The sequence below is a fragment of the Anomaloglossus baeobatrachus genome, chromosome 6 (assembly GCF_048569485.1).
Source record: "Anomaloglossus baeobatrachus isolate aAnoBae1 chromosome 6, aAnoBae1.hap1, whole genome shotgun sequence".
Taxonomy (NCBI): domain Eukaryota; kingdom Metazoa; phylum Chordata; class Amphibia; order Anura; family Aromobatidae; genus Anomaloglossus; species Anomaloglossus baeobatrachus.
In genome coordinates, this window is record NC_134358.1 from 176,246,749 (window position 1) to 176,264,059 (window position 17,311).

Genomic DNA, 17,311 nt, shown 5'->3' on the forward strand with positions numbered 1-17,311 from the left:
TGAGCTACTCTTAGTAAAAATAGACTTGGATACTTACCACCACCCATGAAGAATCTTAAAGGGGTTCTCCAATAAGGAGATTAAATTGCATTCCTGATATAATTCAAACTGTAATTCAATCCAGTAACATGTCAGGATGGGCTGCATACTGAAGACTAAGGCGGGCTTTGCACACTACGACATCGCAGGTGCGATGTCGGTGGGGTCAAATTGAAAGTGACGCACATCCGGCATCGCATGCAACATCGCAGTGTGTAAAGCCTAGATGATACGATTAACGAGCGCAAAAGCGTCGTAATCGTATCATTGGTGCAGCGTCGGCGTAATACATAATTACGCTGACGCGACGGTCCGATGTTGTTCCTCGCTCCTGCGGCAGCACACATCGCTGTGTGTGAAGTCGCAGGAGCGAGGAACATCTCCTACCGGCGTCACCGCGGCTTCCGTAGGTTATGCGGAAGGAAGGTGGTGGGCGGGATGTTTACATCCTGCTCATCTCCGCCCCTCCGCTCCTATTGGCCGCCTGCCGTGTGACGTCGCAGTGACACCGCACGACCCGCCCCCTTAATAAGGAGGCGGGTCGCCGGCCAGAGTGACGGTCGCAGGGCAGGTGAGTGCATGTGAAGCCGGCGTATCGATAATTTTCGCTAAGCCAGCTTTCTCAAGATATTGTACCTGCGACGGGGGCAGGGACTATCGCGTGCGACATCGCAGCATCGGCTTACGATGTCGCAACGTGCAAAGCCCGCCTAACAGTTTCCGTTACCTGTGTCTCAACTGATTAGGGCTGCAATACCCATACCTCAGTCAGCCAGAAACAGAGCTGTGATGTATAACGAAATATATCTATCCCTTACTGAGTACAATGGGGAATAACTCCAGCTTCATGCTCCTCAATATTTATTTGTTTTTTCAATTCGACACAGTCAGTCTCCGTGCACTTGTATAAAGTTGCGAGAAGGAGAAGGATGAAGCTGGAGATGCCCTAATTGAGCCCAAGATGGTGTAAAATATATTTATTCACACATAACAGTCATGTTGCCAGCTGTCGACTGAGCTATGTGTGATACAGCTCTTGTTAGTTGAGACACATGCCTCGAGAGCTTTATGTCATCAGTCTGCAGCCCGTCCTGACATGAGACTAGGACCTGATTAATATCAGTGATGCCGTTATAGCTCATTCTTGGAGAACCATTTTAGCCTAGTTTAATTTCCTGTATTCTTACCCCACAGAATCCATATTGGTTGCATACTTGGGGCATATATCCTTTCACATTGGCACAAAAAAAGATATTGGTTTGTAATTACCTCCTTCTAGTGGTAGATTGGTCAAATGGCAAAATGATGTGGCTTCCTCTAGTAAGACCAAACTGGTGGGCATCTGGGACAAAAGCTGGCAATATATCCTGTGCACACTGTAATGGCTATGTCAACACAAAAGACAATATGTTAGTAATAATAATTTTAATGTTGTAAAGCTAGAAAACATTCAGCAGTGTCATCTGGATAATATAATTTAGTTTCCAATAACATGACGAGGATCTAGACTCTGAATTACTGTTGCTGCATTTTAACCTTACCTTTTCTGTTGCAATCTTAGTAAGTTAAAGCAATTTACATAACTCATCTTTAAGTAAGCAGCTGAATTGCTGAAAGATGTTGTGCTGTATTTGCAGCAATGAAATGCTATATAATATGCTGTCATGGCCGAAAGTGTTGCCACACTTGAAATGGTTTCAGAAAATTAAGTATTTCTCCCAGAAAATTATTGCAAATATCCAAGGTTTTGTCCTACATATATTTATTTCCTTTCTGTGTATTGGAAAAACACAAAAAAACAGGCAAAAAAGATAAATTGGATTTAATTTCACACAAAACCTCAAAAATGTCCTGGAAAAAATTGTTGGCACCTTTCCAAAATTGTGGATTAACAATTTTGTTCCAAGTATGTGATGCTAGCTCAAACTCATCTGCGGCAAATAACAGGGGTGGGCAATATGAAAATCATATCCGAAAGCAGATAAAAAGGACAGAAGTTGACTCAATCTTTGCATTGTGTGTCTGTATAAGTCATACTAAGCATGAAGGACAGAAGGAGAAGAGAACTGTCTGAGGACTTGAGAACCAAAATTGTTAAAAAATATAGTAGCTAATCCCCTGGATGTGGATGGCAGAGAAAATTTGATGAAATTCAAGCTGTCCTGCAGGCTCAGGGTGCATCAGTGGCACAGCGAACTATATGTCAACATTTGTATGAAAATAAACACTAGATGGATCCTACTGATGACATAGAGACATAAAAAGTCAGACTGAAGTTTGCCAAAATGTACGTGCGTAAGCCATAATCCTTCTGGGAAAGCAACTTGAGGAAAGATGAGACCAAGATAGAGCGTTTTGGTAAAGCACATCCATTCTACTGATTACCGAAAAGTGAATGAGGCTTAGGGGTACTTCACACACAGCGAGATCGCTACTGAGATCACTGCTGAGTCACGGTTTTTGTGACACAGCAGTGACCTCATTAGCGATCTCGTTGTGTGTGACACTGAGCAGCAATCTGGCCCCTGCTGTGAGATCGCTGCTCGTTACACACAGCCCTGGTTCGTTATTTTATTGTTGCTCTCCCGCTAATAAGCACACATCGCTGTGTGTGACAGCGAGAGAGCAACAATCCTGAATGTGCAGGGAGCAGGAGCCGGCCTCTGACAGCCTGCGGTAAGCTGTAACCAAGGTAAACATCGGGTAACCAAGGTGGTTACCCGATATTTACCTTCGTTACCAGCCTCCTCAGCTCTCACGCTGCCAGTGCCGGCTCCTGCTCCCTGCACAGCTAAGCTAAGCGGTGTGCGCTGGTAACTAAGGTAAACATCGGGTAACCATACCCGATGTTTACCTTAGTTACCAGTGTCCGCAGCTTCCAGACGCCGGCGCCGTACAAGCGCAGCGTCGCTTGCACGTCGCTGCTGGCTGGGGGCTGGTCACTGGTCGCTGGTGAGATCTGCCTGTTTGACAGCTCACCAGCAACCATGTAGCGACGCAGCAGCGATCCTGACTAGGTCAGATCGATGGTGGGATCGCTGCTGCGTCGCTAAAGTGTGACGGTACCCTTACAAACAAAAGAACACAGTACCTAGAGTCAAATATGGTGGAGGTTCAAAGATCTTTTAGGGGTTGTTTTGTTGCCTCTTGTACTGGGTGCCCTCATTGTGTGCAAGGCATCATGAAATCTGAAGATTAGGATTTTGGGTCGCAATGTAGTGCCCAGTGTCTGAAAGCTGGGATTGCATCCTAGGTCATGGGTCTTTTAGCAGGACAATGAATTGAAACAAACATCACAAAGCTCCTAGAAATGGCTGGAAACAAAGCGCTCGAGAGTTCTGAAGAGGAATAAATATCCTCAAAAAATTTAGTATTACTTACAGCAAAGATGGGCTGTAGTGTGTACATCACCCAGGCCAAAAACTAACTCTACCAAGATACAGCTAAACCCCCACTAAGTGGAGGCATCACAGGTGCTGGAGGAGCAAATCCCACACACTTCCATGGAATGAAGGGGGCGATTGCTGGATGATAAAACTGCACACTGATGGCTTGTATAGAGCACTGTTCACACATGCAGATAACACAGTCACAAGCCCGCAGCCTATTAAGTGACGCCCATACTATTAGATCAGGCAGGCTGCCAAGGCGTACCCCACCTGTGTATCATGCAGGGACAGAAACTCTAAACTGCAAGGCCCAAAAGAAAGGGGCCTGGCTGCATCCTGTACAAAAAAACGAGGTTTTAGTTGGTATTTATGGCTATAAAACGGAAGCCTACAACCCTCATCACGGGACCTCATGCTTGTAGGTCCCTACACTGAATATAAAAATAGCTACAAAAAGAGGAATGGGGTTTAGCTGTATCCTGGTAGAGTGCTAGTTTTTGGCCTGGGCGATGTATACACTGCAGCCCATCTTTGCAGTAAAAGTTCTGAAGTGGCAGAAATTAATCTGGATCTAAATCTCATTGAACACCTGTGGAGAGATTTTAAAATTGCTGTTGAGAGAAGACACCTTCAAATATGAGAGACCCAGAGCAGTTTGCAAAAGAAGAGTGATCCAAAATTCCAGTTGAGAGGTGTAAGAACCTTGTTAATTGTAATAGGGAGTGATTGATTGCAGTTATTTATTCCAAAGAGTGTGCAACCAAATATTAAGTTGAATATTCCACCAATTTTGTCCGGCCCATTTTTGGGGTTTTGTGTGAAATCATGTCTGATTTGCCATTTTTCTCTGCCTTTTTTGCTGGTTTTTCCAATATCCACAATGGAAATAAAGATCTGTATGACAAAACATATCTAATTGCAATAATTTTCAGGGAGAAATGCTTCATTTTCTGAAACAATTTCAAGGGTGCCAGCACTTTCGGCCATGACTGTATACATTCAATGTAATTAATTTTAATCTCTGATATTGACATGATGTTTTAGGCTTTTATAAGCCCAGATAAAAAATAGAATTCTCTACTTGAAAATTGCTTTCACAACTATTAAAATTGAATTATCACAATGGTTTCACGCAGAAGTGTCATGAGAATATAAAAATATACTAATTACATATTTATGTAAACTATAACATTAGTACTGTGCAGGGAGAAATGTGGGAGTGGGAAATGGATAGCGGATTTCACACGGCAGAGGAAGAATGACTTTAGTGCTGTTTATGATACATTTCACCCACTTACGGTATATAAAAAGTGCACATAAAAAAGAACACAATAGTGATTTACCTTTTCATTCTGGCAAAGTGTTTGGTATAGAATGAGATAAATCTAAGGCACTGGAGTTATTCCCAACACACAAAAATATTTGATGTGATCAGAGACACCGAACTGGTACATAAAGCAACGTGTTGCCACAATTGATCTCTGTCAAGTCAAAACATGAAAAATTTTCTTTACAAAGGCTTTTTTGTGGCCAAAATGTGGCTATAATATTTTGATCTGCCCTGCTGAGAGCAGATCAAAGTGCGCCTGTGCAGGACCTCAATGCCGGCGCAGGTGCATGACGTCATGCACCCCAGCTTCAAAAGAAGGAGGACAAAGATGGCTGAAAGAGAAGGAGCCGCACCTTAAGAACGGAGACACCCATCTGCACCGAACCGACCGTTTAGGTAAGTACTGTATTATAAAGTCATTTTTACGTTATACACAGTGGCCTGGGCTCTTATAACCAGCATGTTAGAAAGTTGTATTTAAGAGCCCGGTGGTGGCCGCAGCTTATAGTCACCAAATCTGGTGACAAGTTCCCTTTAAGTATATAAAAAATGTACTATTGATTTCAATTCAAAATATCCTTCATTATTCCCATGAGATAAAACCAGTCTACTTGAACTAATCTTTGGCTTACCTTTGTGATGTATGAGCTCTGCACAGAAGTTGTTATCCGTGGTTTTATTTCTGTTATAGGTCCAGATGGTGCTGGAGTTGGCTCCAGATCTTGCTCATCATTGTTAACAAGGGGTATAGGTTTCTCTGTCAGCATGCAGCTGTCCATCTGCACATTTTCATACTTCACAACAGTGGTGAAATCCATTTGCCTAATTGATAATAAGGAGGAAACAGTTATTATTTATAAATTCTAATACGATGTCCAATGACATTGAATCTCTTAGTGAACTTACTCCATATTTAAAATTAAATTCTGGATACATCCATGGAATGACTGGCTTGTTTTGAGCATTGTGGCGGCCATTTTTGTAGGTACTCCACCAATGAAAAAGTTAGATGTTTTTATGTGAACTGATTCAACAGATGGACCATTTAGTCTGGATTCAACTGGCTTTCCTTCATCAACCTGTACACTCACCATCCTAGAAAACACAAATAATGATATATTGCTTTAAAGAAGCTATAGTATGGCATATAGAATGGTTGTAAAAGGAGTTATGTTGCTTAAGAAAGCTTATGTAAGACTGGTCTAGTACACAAAGTATGAGAAAGAGTGGTCTGGTATACAGAACTGGATAAATAATGGCAGAGACAGAATAGCAATGGTTTGACATAAAAGGGAGCTGGAGTAGGAATAGGAAATCTAGAATAAGCTTGGTTTTGCACTTGGGAGGTGGTTTGACACAAAAGGGAGCAGAAGTAGGAATGTCCTAGCACATAGATGAGTTGGAATTGAAGTTGTCTGTCATATAGAATATCTTGAGTCGGCATGGTTGTGCACATAGGACAGATGGAGTAAAAAAAAGCCTTGCACATAGATGACAAGGAGTAAGAGTGGTCTGGAATAAAAGTATATCAGTGTGGTCTGACACTAAGGGGTGCGGAAGTGGTCGTGTACATAGGAGAACTAGAGAATTATGGATCTCTGTCACATTATTTGTTGTTTTTTTTTAATTATTTGTTACAAGTAGAGATGAGTGAACTCATGGAAGTTTGTGTTCTGCAGGTTCAGCCAGACTTTATATAAAGTTTTGTTCTGGACCCGGACTTGACCTGAACTTCTTTGGAAGTCACTGATTGGCAGTTTGGTTCTCCGCCCACAAACAGCCAGCCATAAACAGAGCACTTCCAGAGGAGAATGGGCGGGTTTTTTTTTTGGTTTTTTTTGTGGGTGTACACTACATTAGCCAATGCTGTTCTTACCTCCAGTGCGAGCTGATCAAACACTGCAATTAGCTCGCACTTGGCCAAGCACCGAGCATACCTGAGCACAGTGATGCTCGCTCAAGTGGTTTGGTCCAGGAAAACTGTAAATAAGTAAAAAGGGTTTGGCGCTCAAGAGATCTAGAGTAACAATTTTATCTATGGTATAGTTGGGAAAACAGAGGATGGGCATGTCCAGAGACCTGAGACCAGTCCAGTAAAAATTGCCTAGGATAGAAGGGTTAATAGGTTTAGTAATTATACCCCATACTGTACCTTTTGTTACGATGAAGAATAAGGGAATGTTCTTGACCATCACTGTATGTTCCAGTTGGTGATTTGACCACCATCTTTCTTGTGCTAGCTCCATCCATAGGATTGATATGCAACTCAATGTGTCCATTTACCAGCATTATAGCAAAGAATGGCTAAAGAATAAAACAATAATTGTTAATAAAACATCATAGTAACATGTACCATATTAAAAACAATAATTATTGATACTGCCCATTGAATATCCAAACGGCAATTGAAAATACAATTATTATTTAGTATTTTTCTAAGGAACCAGAATTTTATAAATTGTTCAAATAATTCAGCTCCAACCCCGATAAAAATATACAAAAAATCATTACTGCAAAGTGAACCATACATTTCTGACATTAAAATCTAAATGATATGTATACTGTAAGAAATGCAAATGTCGACCCAAGGCCTCAATATTCACATCATTATGACTATAGTAAATTCTAAAGCACCTCTGGAAAATGTATTCTACAAAACCAGACCCATTGCACAAATGAGCCACTCCGCTAATTAACGATTACTTCCGCATCTGAAATGAGGTAGAATAATATTAATCTTGCATTTCTAGCTCTGCTAGGCTGGAAACTAAAGCTCTTATAATACAGGTGAAGTAAGAAAAGAAGCAATTCACAATTTTTTTTTATAAAATATTCATGTAGAAATTACTATTTCAAGATTTTTGCAGCACAAAACATACGCCATAGATACCCTGAATAAAGAATAAGCTCCCGGCTTTGTGACCTTATTATACCGAGTGATTGGGCTCCAGGCGCTGCCTCAGGTTATTGAAGTCTGAAAATCTAATTTCACAAAATGCCTGAGGCTTTGTCAAACAACAGTAATTCTCTCACAACACTGCCTTTCCTGTGAAATCCCACTCATATTAGGAAAATGATTTCCATGCAAAACAAGCAGAGATGTGTTCCTCCTTGTGGATAGGAACCCAATGCCATAAAAGATGGCCGACTTAATGATAATGTTTTTGTGTCCATTCTCCTGTTCATTAGTGAATGTAACTGACAATGTTAAATTGATTAGCTCATAAACAACATTTACTACATATACATGATAATATCTAAACAGCTTTACAGAGCAACCTATATGAAACTGCATAGATTTTTCACTGAAAATCGGCACACATTTTTCATAAATCACAATACTAGGCTGGGTTCACATGTCCTATAGTCATCCATTATCATGGATTCATTAAGGATCAGTTAGTGGAAACTGGATAAACATATAGTTGGGATGATTTCGGAAAAGCTGCACTTGCAGGGGTTGGACCCGATGGCCCTTGAGGTCCCTTCCAATTCTACAATTCCATGGATTCTATGAAAAAGTTGTGCAAACACAATTTTTTTGTCAGTTGTTAAATAAATGTCTGCCGGATCAATTTTTCACATGTAGAGTCAAGGGGGAACAGATCTATTTATCGTCCATTTGTAATGGACCCGCTAAGAAAACAATGGATCCGCTACAAATGAAAGTACAATAGATGGCTAAATAGCAATCCGTTAAAGGATCCGTTGTCCATAGACTCTCATGTTAAAAAAACGGACCCGGCAGAAATCAGTTTCCCAATGGATCCGTTCTAATGGTTGACTACATGACATGTGAACTTAGCCTTAAGCCTGCTTTACACCTTACGATATCACATACGATATCGTATGCGATCGTACCATCCCCCATTGTATGTGCGGCACGTTCAATTTGTTGACCATGTCGCACAAACGATTATTTCCCGTCACACGTACTTACCCTTCCATACGACCTCGATGTGGGCGTCGAACATCCACTTCCTGGAGTGGGAGGGACGTTCGCTGTCACGGCGACGTCACGCAGCAGCCGGCCAATAGAAGCGGAGGGGCGGAGATGAGCGGGACGTAAACATCCCGCCCACCTCCTTCCTACCGCATTGCCGGCGGGAGTCGCGTGACGCAGGTAAGATCTGTTCATCATTCCCGGGGTGTCACACACTGCGATGTGTGGTACCTCGGGAACAACCCGACGTGCAATTTTAAGGAAATGAACGACGTGTATGCGATGAATGGTTTTACGTTCAATCGCAATCGCACGTAGATGTCACACGCTACAACAACACTAACGATGCCGGATGTGCGTCACTTACGACGTGACCCCGCCGACACATCGTTAGATTTGTTGTAGCATGTAAAGCCCACTTTAGGCTGCGTGCCAATGATCAGCATTTACAGCATTTTGGAAGCAACATGTTTCAGCTGCGTCCAAAACGCCGTGTTGTACAGTACAAACAGAGTGGATGGGATTTCTAGAAATCCCATGCTCAACGTGCGTGTAGTGCCTGCAGCGTAAGCTGACCTACAGTGGCAAGAGTTCTCCACAGGGAGAAGAGAAGAGAGAGCGCAGAGCCCCAAACCCTAATCGTGGACACGGGCTGAGGTCTCCAGGACGCAGTGGGTCCTGATTGTGGGCATATACCCTAAAGGCCCTGTCACACAGAGATAAATCTGCGGCAGATCTGTGGTTGCACTGAAATTGTGGACAATCAGTGCAGGTTTGTGGCTGTGTACAAATGGAACAATATGTCCATGATTTCACTGCAACCACAGATCTGCCAAAGATTTATCCCTGTGTGTGACGGGGTCTTTAAGTGATGTTCACATGTAACAGTTTTGATTTTTTCTTTTTTGCTGCAGCCAAAACCGTAAACCTTGGCAGTAAAGATGTAGCCAAAAACTGCAACAAAACAGCTATCTGCTGTAAAAAAAATTTCTGCGGGTTTTTTTTTTTTTTTTTTACATGTGTGATTTATCTACAGTAGATGTTAATAAAGTTAACTTAATAAACTAACAATGCTAAAAATCCCAGCACAAATGCCTTTTTGCAGCACTTTGTCACTGCTTTTTAGGCCCCCTTCACACGTCCGTGAAAAACACGCACGTGTGTTACGGGCCGTTTTTCGGGTCCGTGTCCCGTTTTTGTGTCCGTTTTTATGGTCCGTGTGGCACCTGTGTGAATTGCGTATGCTAGCCGTGTTTGTGTGCAGAACGTCCGTGTGTGCGTGTGGAATTAACGTGTATGTGTACGTGGAATGTCCGTGTGGAATGTCCGTGTGGAATGTCCGTGTGTGTGATGCACAATGTCGTTTATAAATGTCGGCTGACAGCAGACAGAGTTGCGCGATGAGAATGAACTCGGGTGAACTTCACCCGACTTCATCCTCATACCGCGGCTCTGTCTGTGTCTAGTACTGATTAGCGGTCACCTGTGAAGGATTCACCGGTGACCGCTAATCCCCCGAGTGACTGAAGTGTCCCCCCCTCTCTCATACTCACCGATCCCCGATCACCGGCGCGGCCCTGCACGGCATTCACACTGCTGCGGCGGCTTTTACTATTTTGAAAAAGCCGGCCGCTCATTAAACAATCTCCTATTCCCTGCTTTCCCCGCCCACCGGCGCCTATGATTGGTTGCAGTGAGACACGCCCCCACACTGAGTGACAGGTGTCACACTGCACCCAATCACAGCAGCCGGTGGGCGTGTCTATACTGTGCAGTAAAATAAATAAATAAATAATTTAAAAAAAACGGCGTGCGGTCCCCCCCAATTTTAATGCCAGCCAGATAAAGCCATACGGCTGAAGGCTGGTATTCTCAGGATGGGGAGCTCCACGTTATGGGGAGCCCCCCACCCTAACAATATCAGTCAGCAGCCGCCCAGAATTGCCGCATACATTATATGCGACAGTTCTGGGGCTGTACCCGGCTCTTCCCGATTTGCCCTGGTGCTTTGGCAAATCGGGGTAATAAGGAGTTATTGGCAGCCCATAGCTGCCAATAAGTCCTAGATTAATCATGTCAGGCGTCTATGAGACACCTTCCATGATTAATCTGTAAGTGACAGTAAAAAAACACACACACCCGAAAAAATCCTTTATTAGAAATAAAAAACACACACAAATTCCCTCATTACCAATTTATTAACCCCGACAAACCCTCCATGTCCGGCGTACTCCAGGATGGTCCAGCGTCGCATCCAGCGCTGCTGCATGGAGGTGACAGGAGCTGCAGAAGACACCGCCGCTCCGGTCACCTCCACGCAGCAACTGAGGTGAGTAGCGCGATCAGCTGCTGTCAGTCAGGTAACTCGCAGCCACCGCTGGATCCAGCGGTGGCCGCGGGTAACCTCAGTGACAGCAGCTGATCGCGCTACTCACCTCATTAGCTGCGTGGAGGTGACCGGAGCGGCGGTGTCTTCTGCAGCTCCTGTCACCTCCATGCAGCAGCGCTGGACGCGACGCTGGACCATCCTGGAGTACGCCGGACATGGAGGGTTTGTCGGGGTTAATAAATTGGTAATGAGGGAATTTGTGTGTGTTTTTTATTTCTAATAAAGGATTTTTTCGGGTGTGTGTGTTTTTTTACTGTCACTTACAGATTAATCATGGAAGGTGTCTCATAGACGCCTGACATGATTAATCTAGGACTTATTGGCAGCTATGGGCTGCCAATAACTCCTTATTACCCCGATTTGCCAACGCACCAGGGTAAATCGGGAAGAGCCGGGTACAGCCCCAGAACTGTCGCATATAATGTATGCGGCAATTCTGGGCGGCTGCTGACTGATATTGTTAGGGTGGGGGGCTCCCCATAACGTGGGGCTCCCCATCCTGAGAATACCAGCCTTCAGCCGTATGGCTTTATCTGGCTGGTATTAAAATGGGGGGGGACCGCACGCCGTTTTTTTTAATTATTTATTTATTTTAATGCACAGTATAGACACGCCCACCGGCTGCTGTGATTGGGTGCAGTGTGACAGCTGTCACTCAGCGTGGTGGGCGTGTCTCACTGCAACCAATCACAGCCGCCGGTGGGCGGGGAAAGCAGGGAATAGGAGATTGTTTAATGAGCGGCTGGCTTTTTCAAAATAGTAAAAGCCGCCGCAGCAGTGTGAATGCCGTGCAGCGCTGCGCCGGAGATCGGGGAACGGTAAGTATGAGAGAGGGGGGGAAACTGACCGACAGACTGTGAGAGAGGGACAGACAGACAGAGAGACCGACAGAGAGACAGAGAGACTGACCGACGGACTCAGGGAGATTGACCGACATACACAGAAATAGAAAGAATAGCCGACATCACTAGAAATAAAAACACCAAACGGACACGGACTATAGGTAGATGCATACGTGTTTACTAACGTGTGTGCACATACCCATAGACTTTCATTGTGTCCACGTGTGCGTGCTCCGTGCAGATAACGGACATGCATCCGTGCCAAACGCAAACACATACGGATCACGGACACGCACACACGGACATAATGAAATAACGGACGTGTGACCACAATCATAGATTAACATTGGTGCACGTTTGGCCGTGTCTCCGGTATATACGGAAACGGACCAAACACGCACGTGTATCACGGACGTGTGAAGGGGGCCTCAGAGTGAAAAATTGCTGAAAAGACAATACAAAATTCACTTGCTCCACATTTTCTAAAAAACAACAGTGCTCAAATTCAGGCAGGAAAGAAAAGCTGTGTGAGCATGAGTTTTCTGAGAGGTCATCGCTTTTGCTGCTACACTTAGACTCTGTTTCTTTTTTGCAGAAAAAAAGCAGCAAAAAAAAAACTTGTGTGAACATAGCCTAATGCATGGTAATGGAGATTTCAAAATCCAATCCACACACTTAGCAGAAAAGTATTATTATTATTATTATTATTATTATCATCAGTATTTGCAGCATTATTTTTTTTTAAGTATGGTAGATTTGCAATACAAAGAATAAAATCTTTAAAAACGGCATTTCTACATCCATGACAACATTTCCTGTAAAGTTCTGGCTAAGTCTACAGTAAAAAATGTCTGTCACACCTGTCCTTGGCCCAATGTGCTATATCCTGAGCCAGCATTTTACCTCTTTGCATTAACTTAACTTACAGTATCAACATATTTTAATGCATTGCACAGTATAGACAATCAATAAAAGATTTGCAAAAACAGCAAAATTAGTAATGATATGTATGCTCAATATGTTGTATTTCATATTTGAGGATTATATAGACAATAGTGGTCAAAAACTGAACTTGACTTTAAAAGGTATATAAGCACTTTAAAATAATTTATATATCCTGTTGCAAGATCCAGCTCTTACTTGTTATGGATGATTTTACAGTGGAAACTTTATTTAGGCATTACATTGACCTTTCGAGTAAAATGTATTACTCACCATTTGGGCTTGTCTGCGCATTCGTTTTTCTACTTGCTTGCCAAAACCAGCCATGATAATTCCTGTCTCATTGAGTGTGGAAAATGACACCATGACCTCAGATTCTGGTGGCAGGGAGACAGGTAACATCTCTACATAGCCATTATTGAGAACTGTTATGCTACGAGTAGGCTGAAAAGGAAAAAGAAAAGGCTGAAACATCAACTGAACTCAATCACTTTTAATGTGAACTGTTATGTACTGGATTATTAACCAATTTATAAATGTTATTGATATTACAAATTACGCAAAAGATAAAACAATTGTGCAAATTTTGTGCTTAATATTTCAGAAGGTTCCATATCATGGCTGGAATTTTTAGTGAGAATATTTTGTGAGACATAATGATGGACGGGTGTAACGATGGCAGTCGGAGATGTCGCATCTGGGCCCAGGGGTAAAGAGGGCCTGTCGGCATCAGAGCATATTTCAGCTGTATGTGCCTGTTTGGAAGCACATTCAGCTGAAGTGTATTGCAGAGACCTGGCAAGGACGATACAAAGTGTCCTGGGTATTTTCCCCAAAATTCTGGTCAATTTTGAATAGCTAAGTAATAAAGTACATTTAAATAAATAGAGGTTTAGAAAGTGAAATCAAAGGCAAGCATTAGTCTAGTCTAATAAACAACTTTGGCCATGATGCCTATCACAAGGCCAAACTTGACTATATGTTGCTGCTACATCGTGGCACAATATAAGTGTAGAGGCTCACATTGCGACCCCAAGGGTACTGTGATAGACCAGAAAGTCATAAAAAATCTGGTGTGGATGGCCTTTTTGCGTCTTGCTAGCCACGATCACAGTACTCTTGGGGCTGCAATATGACCCCATTCACTTGTATTGCATTGGTATATAACAGCAACACATAGCAGCAAACGTTTGGCTGTGCATCAGGGGTGACAGCTAAAATCGTCGTGTAGCCCAAGCTTCAAAGATAAGGGTGATAAATATTTAATCCCTGGTGGATTAACTGTTGGACACCACCAATCTTGAGAATGGATGTATCAAGGTACAGATTCATTTTAAGTATGATTCACTTTATCTGCATTTTCTAAATATATTCTTACAGAGAATAGCAAAACATTTTGATCTAGGTGTGAATAATACCACATACAGACCTTCTTTACTAAACAGCCTCATTAAAATTTGAAATACTCGTAAATAAACCTGAACACCTCTCACCTGTAATTTGCAGCCTTTTCTCACACCATAAGCATTTCTCAGCAAGTCAAAGTTTGAGCGTGAAATCTCCAAATTCCTTATGCAACCATCATAGGATCTACTGCTCAGTGGGCGCCTAGGCATGGAAGTTACAAAGTATTACATAGTCTTCAATACAGACACACAAATAATCCAATCTATATACAGTGCTGCAAGATCTCAAACTGTAAAGTAACTTGCAAAGGTCTTAAGGTACCATCACACAAAGCGACGCTCCAGCGATCCCACCAGCAACCTGACCTGGCAGGGATCGCTGGAGCGTCGCTACACGGGTTGCTGGTGAGCTTTCACACAGGCAGATCTCACCAGCAACCAGTGACCAGCCCCCAGCCAGCAGCGACGCGTGGAAGCAATGCTGCGCTTGGTAACTAAGGTAAATATCGGGTAACCAACCTGATATTTACCTTGGTTACCAGCGCACACCGCTTAGCGCTGGCTCCCTGCACACCTAGCCAGAGTACACATCGGGTACACCTCAGCAGCGATGTTGCTAGTCATGTTGCTTAGTGTGACTGTACCTTTATTTGCATTACCAACCATAACAGAACCTACACAACGGTAAGGGCCATTCCTTCTTTTTATTTTTTGGATTAATATACAAATACATAATGAAAACATACCTGATAACTCTGGATCTAGGAAGGCCACCAATATATATTGGATCTTTATCTGATCTGTTAAGGTCTGATGCGGTGCCCGGTGCTTCTCCTTGCTTTGTCTCCTTCTGGCTAGAATTGTAGGAATCCATAACAGCCAATATACCTGTACAGAAATATTCATGCATAATTAGTCTTAGAGTGAATAAAAGGGCTGTCTCATGAAAGCAACTTTTGTCCATTATATAGTGTGTACTTATAGTTTCATAGTTTTTTTAATGTTCAGGGTAGACTAGTCCATCGACTTCAACCCATAACCTAACATGGGAGGTCTTCTACTCATGACCCACTACAGTCAGAAGAGTCATTCAGTGAGAGCAGCTACTACTCAAGTGGACTTGAACTATTGAATGTCGGTTGAACTCCATGGATTTGGAGTGACCAGAGGACCATATAATGTATATATTAGAGTCCTGGCTCCGCTGATGACAACTGGCAGAGGAATGACTTCAATGTGCCTGATCCGTGGATCTCAGAAGAGATAAGCAACCATAAGAGAAGTCTTCTGTAGCATCAGAAGAAATAGGTGTTTAAAGGGAAGGTGTTATCAGTAAAGGACCCATAGTTTAAATTAGTCTAGCAATTTTCACTCTGGCCGCTGAGGTATATTTTTAGGAAAGATTTTCAGCTGGCTCCTTATCATCAGAGACAGGATTAAATGACAAGCAACACCTCTATACAAAGCTGATAACACAGGATCCACCATTCAAAATAAATTATGTCTCAGTCCCCTTAACCCCCTCCCTTAATAACGAACTTTTCACACACAAATTAGGTTCTCCAATAAAAAAGATAGGGATGGCATCAGTCCATTGATGGTAATGCACATGTGCATTTCCTGAAAACAATTGTAAATTATAATGTAAAATGATCGCAATGGAAAATGTATAAATTGCAAGATTTCAATTTATTATTTTTATTGCAAATTGTAGAAAAAAGACTTTCAAGCATTTTTTTTTAACAAAAATTATACATTTAATACAAAAACCTGACAGTAGGTCATTTCAGATGACACATTCCACCTTCATACTATATTTCTAGTGTAGCTGCCACTAGGGAAATGTGTGGCTGTTCATGGTCAATGCCAATAAGGTCAGCTGTTGGCTGTATGTGCCAGAATTACAGAAATGCTATCGTGGAATGCAGTGTATTCCTTTGAAAACTATTAAGTAATTAAATAGTAGCAACATGTCACAGTTTAGTAACCACAATCCAAATCTAAGGTGACCAATAATCATTATGTCATTACAAGGACATGTAATTCTAGAAAGATGATCATTATACCTTGCTTCTTATTACGCTGGAAAGCAACTTTATACCAAGTTCCATCATTATAACGTCCGTCTGTGGTCAGTATCAGAGGACCTGATCCCAACTCCACTGAAAGTCGTAACTTTCCATCCACGATTTCCAGTGACAGGAAGTCTCTCTGAAGAAGGAAATATAAAACACATTCATGACCACAGTCCTATCAATCCTATGAACAAGTAACTAGTGATGAGTGAACACTAAATAGTTCAGGTGCTCAGTACTCAAATCGAGCAGATCTGACGCTCAGGTGTTTGATTCAAGTACCAAGTATAAGGAAGTCAATAGGAAACGCAAACATTTTTTTGGAAGACCCTAAGACAGTGTTCCTCAACTCCTGTCTTCAAGATCCACCAACAGTGCATGTTTTCAGGATTTCCTTAGCAATGCACAAGTGGTGGAATTATCACCTATGTAGGGGATTAAATTATCTGTGCAATTCAACATGAGCTGTTGGTGGCTCTTGAAGACTGAAGTCGAGGAACACTGCCCTTAGAAGAGGGCTGGGGGAGCAGTATTGTTGAAATAGATAGAAACAGTGCTCAAATAGAATAGGAATAGCATGGGGAAGATCCCTGGATGCATACTTGACTTCCAGGTCGCTGCTGGAAACATTGTTGTCACAGTATTGCTCCACTTTTCTGGAGTGACAATAAAACATATAATAACTGAAGATAAAATAGATTTTACAGGACAAAAATGTTAGGAAACATTATTTCCTGTATAATGCCTTGTATATAAGGCATATTACATGGAGAAAAAAACCCACCTCCTTCACCCCTAAGAGTATGTACACAAGATAAATGCTTGTTCAGGCTTCACGCAGCTGAATTTAAGCATGAATCCTGCACCTCGGCTCACTTGTGCTTTTCCTTGCATTTTATTTAATGCACTTTTGCCATGTTTTTGGCATATACGTTTATATCTCAATGAAACCGGTT

The 17,311-nt window shown here is 42.4% G+C and overlaps 1 protein-coding gene across 2 annotated transcripts in view; it reads right to left on the reverse strand.

The window, feature by feature from the left end:
• The window catches only part of LAMA1 (laminin subunit alpha 1), a 306,682-nt gene that overhangs the window by 12,329 nt on the left and 277,042 nt on the right, over positions 1 to 17,311 (reverse strand). For both annotated transcript variants that reach the window (XM_075314522.1, XM_075314523.1), the window contains exons 50-57: positions 16,347 to 16,491; positions 15,027 to 15,168; positions 14,368 to 14,482; positions 13,148 to 13,318; positions 6,911 to 7,062; positions 5,665 to 5,853; positions 5,391 to 5,580; positions 1,309 to 1,424 (exon numbers count right to left, since the gene is read on the reverse strand). In XM_075314522.1, the coding sequence (XP_075170637.1) occupies positions 1,309 to 1,424; positions 5,391 to 5,580; positions 5,665 to 5,853; positions 6,911 to 7,062; positions 13,148 to 13,318; positions 14,368 to 14,482; positions 15,027 to 15,168; positions 16,347 to 16,491 (1,220 nt within the window). The remainder of the gene's footprint in view (positions 1 to 1,308; positions 1,425 to 5,390; positions 5,581 to 5,664; positions 5,854 to 6,910; positions 7,063 to 13,147; positions 13,319 to 14,367; positions 14,483 to 15,026; positions 15,169 to 16,346; positions 16,492 to 17,311) is intronic.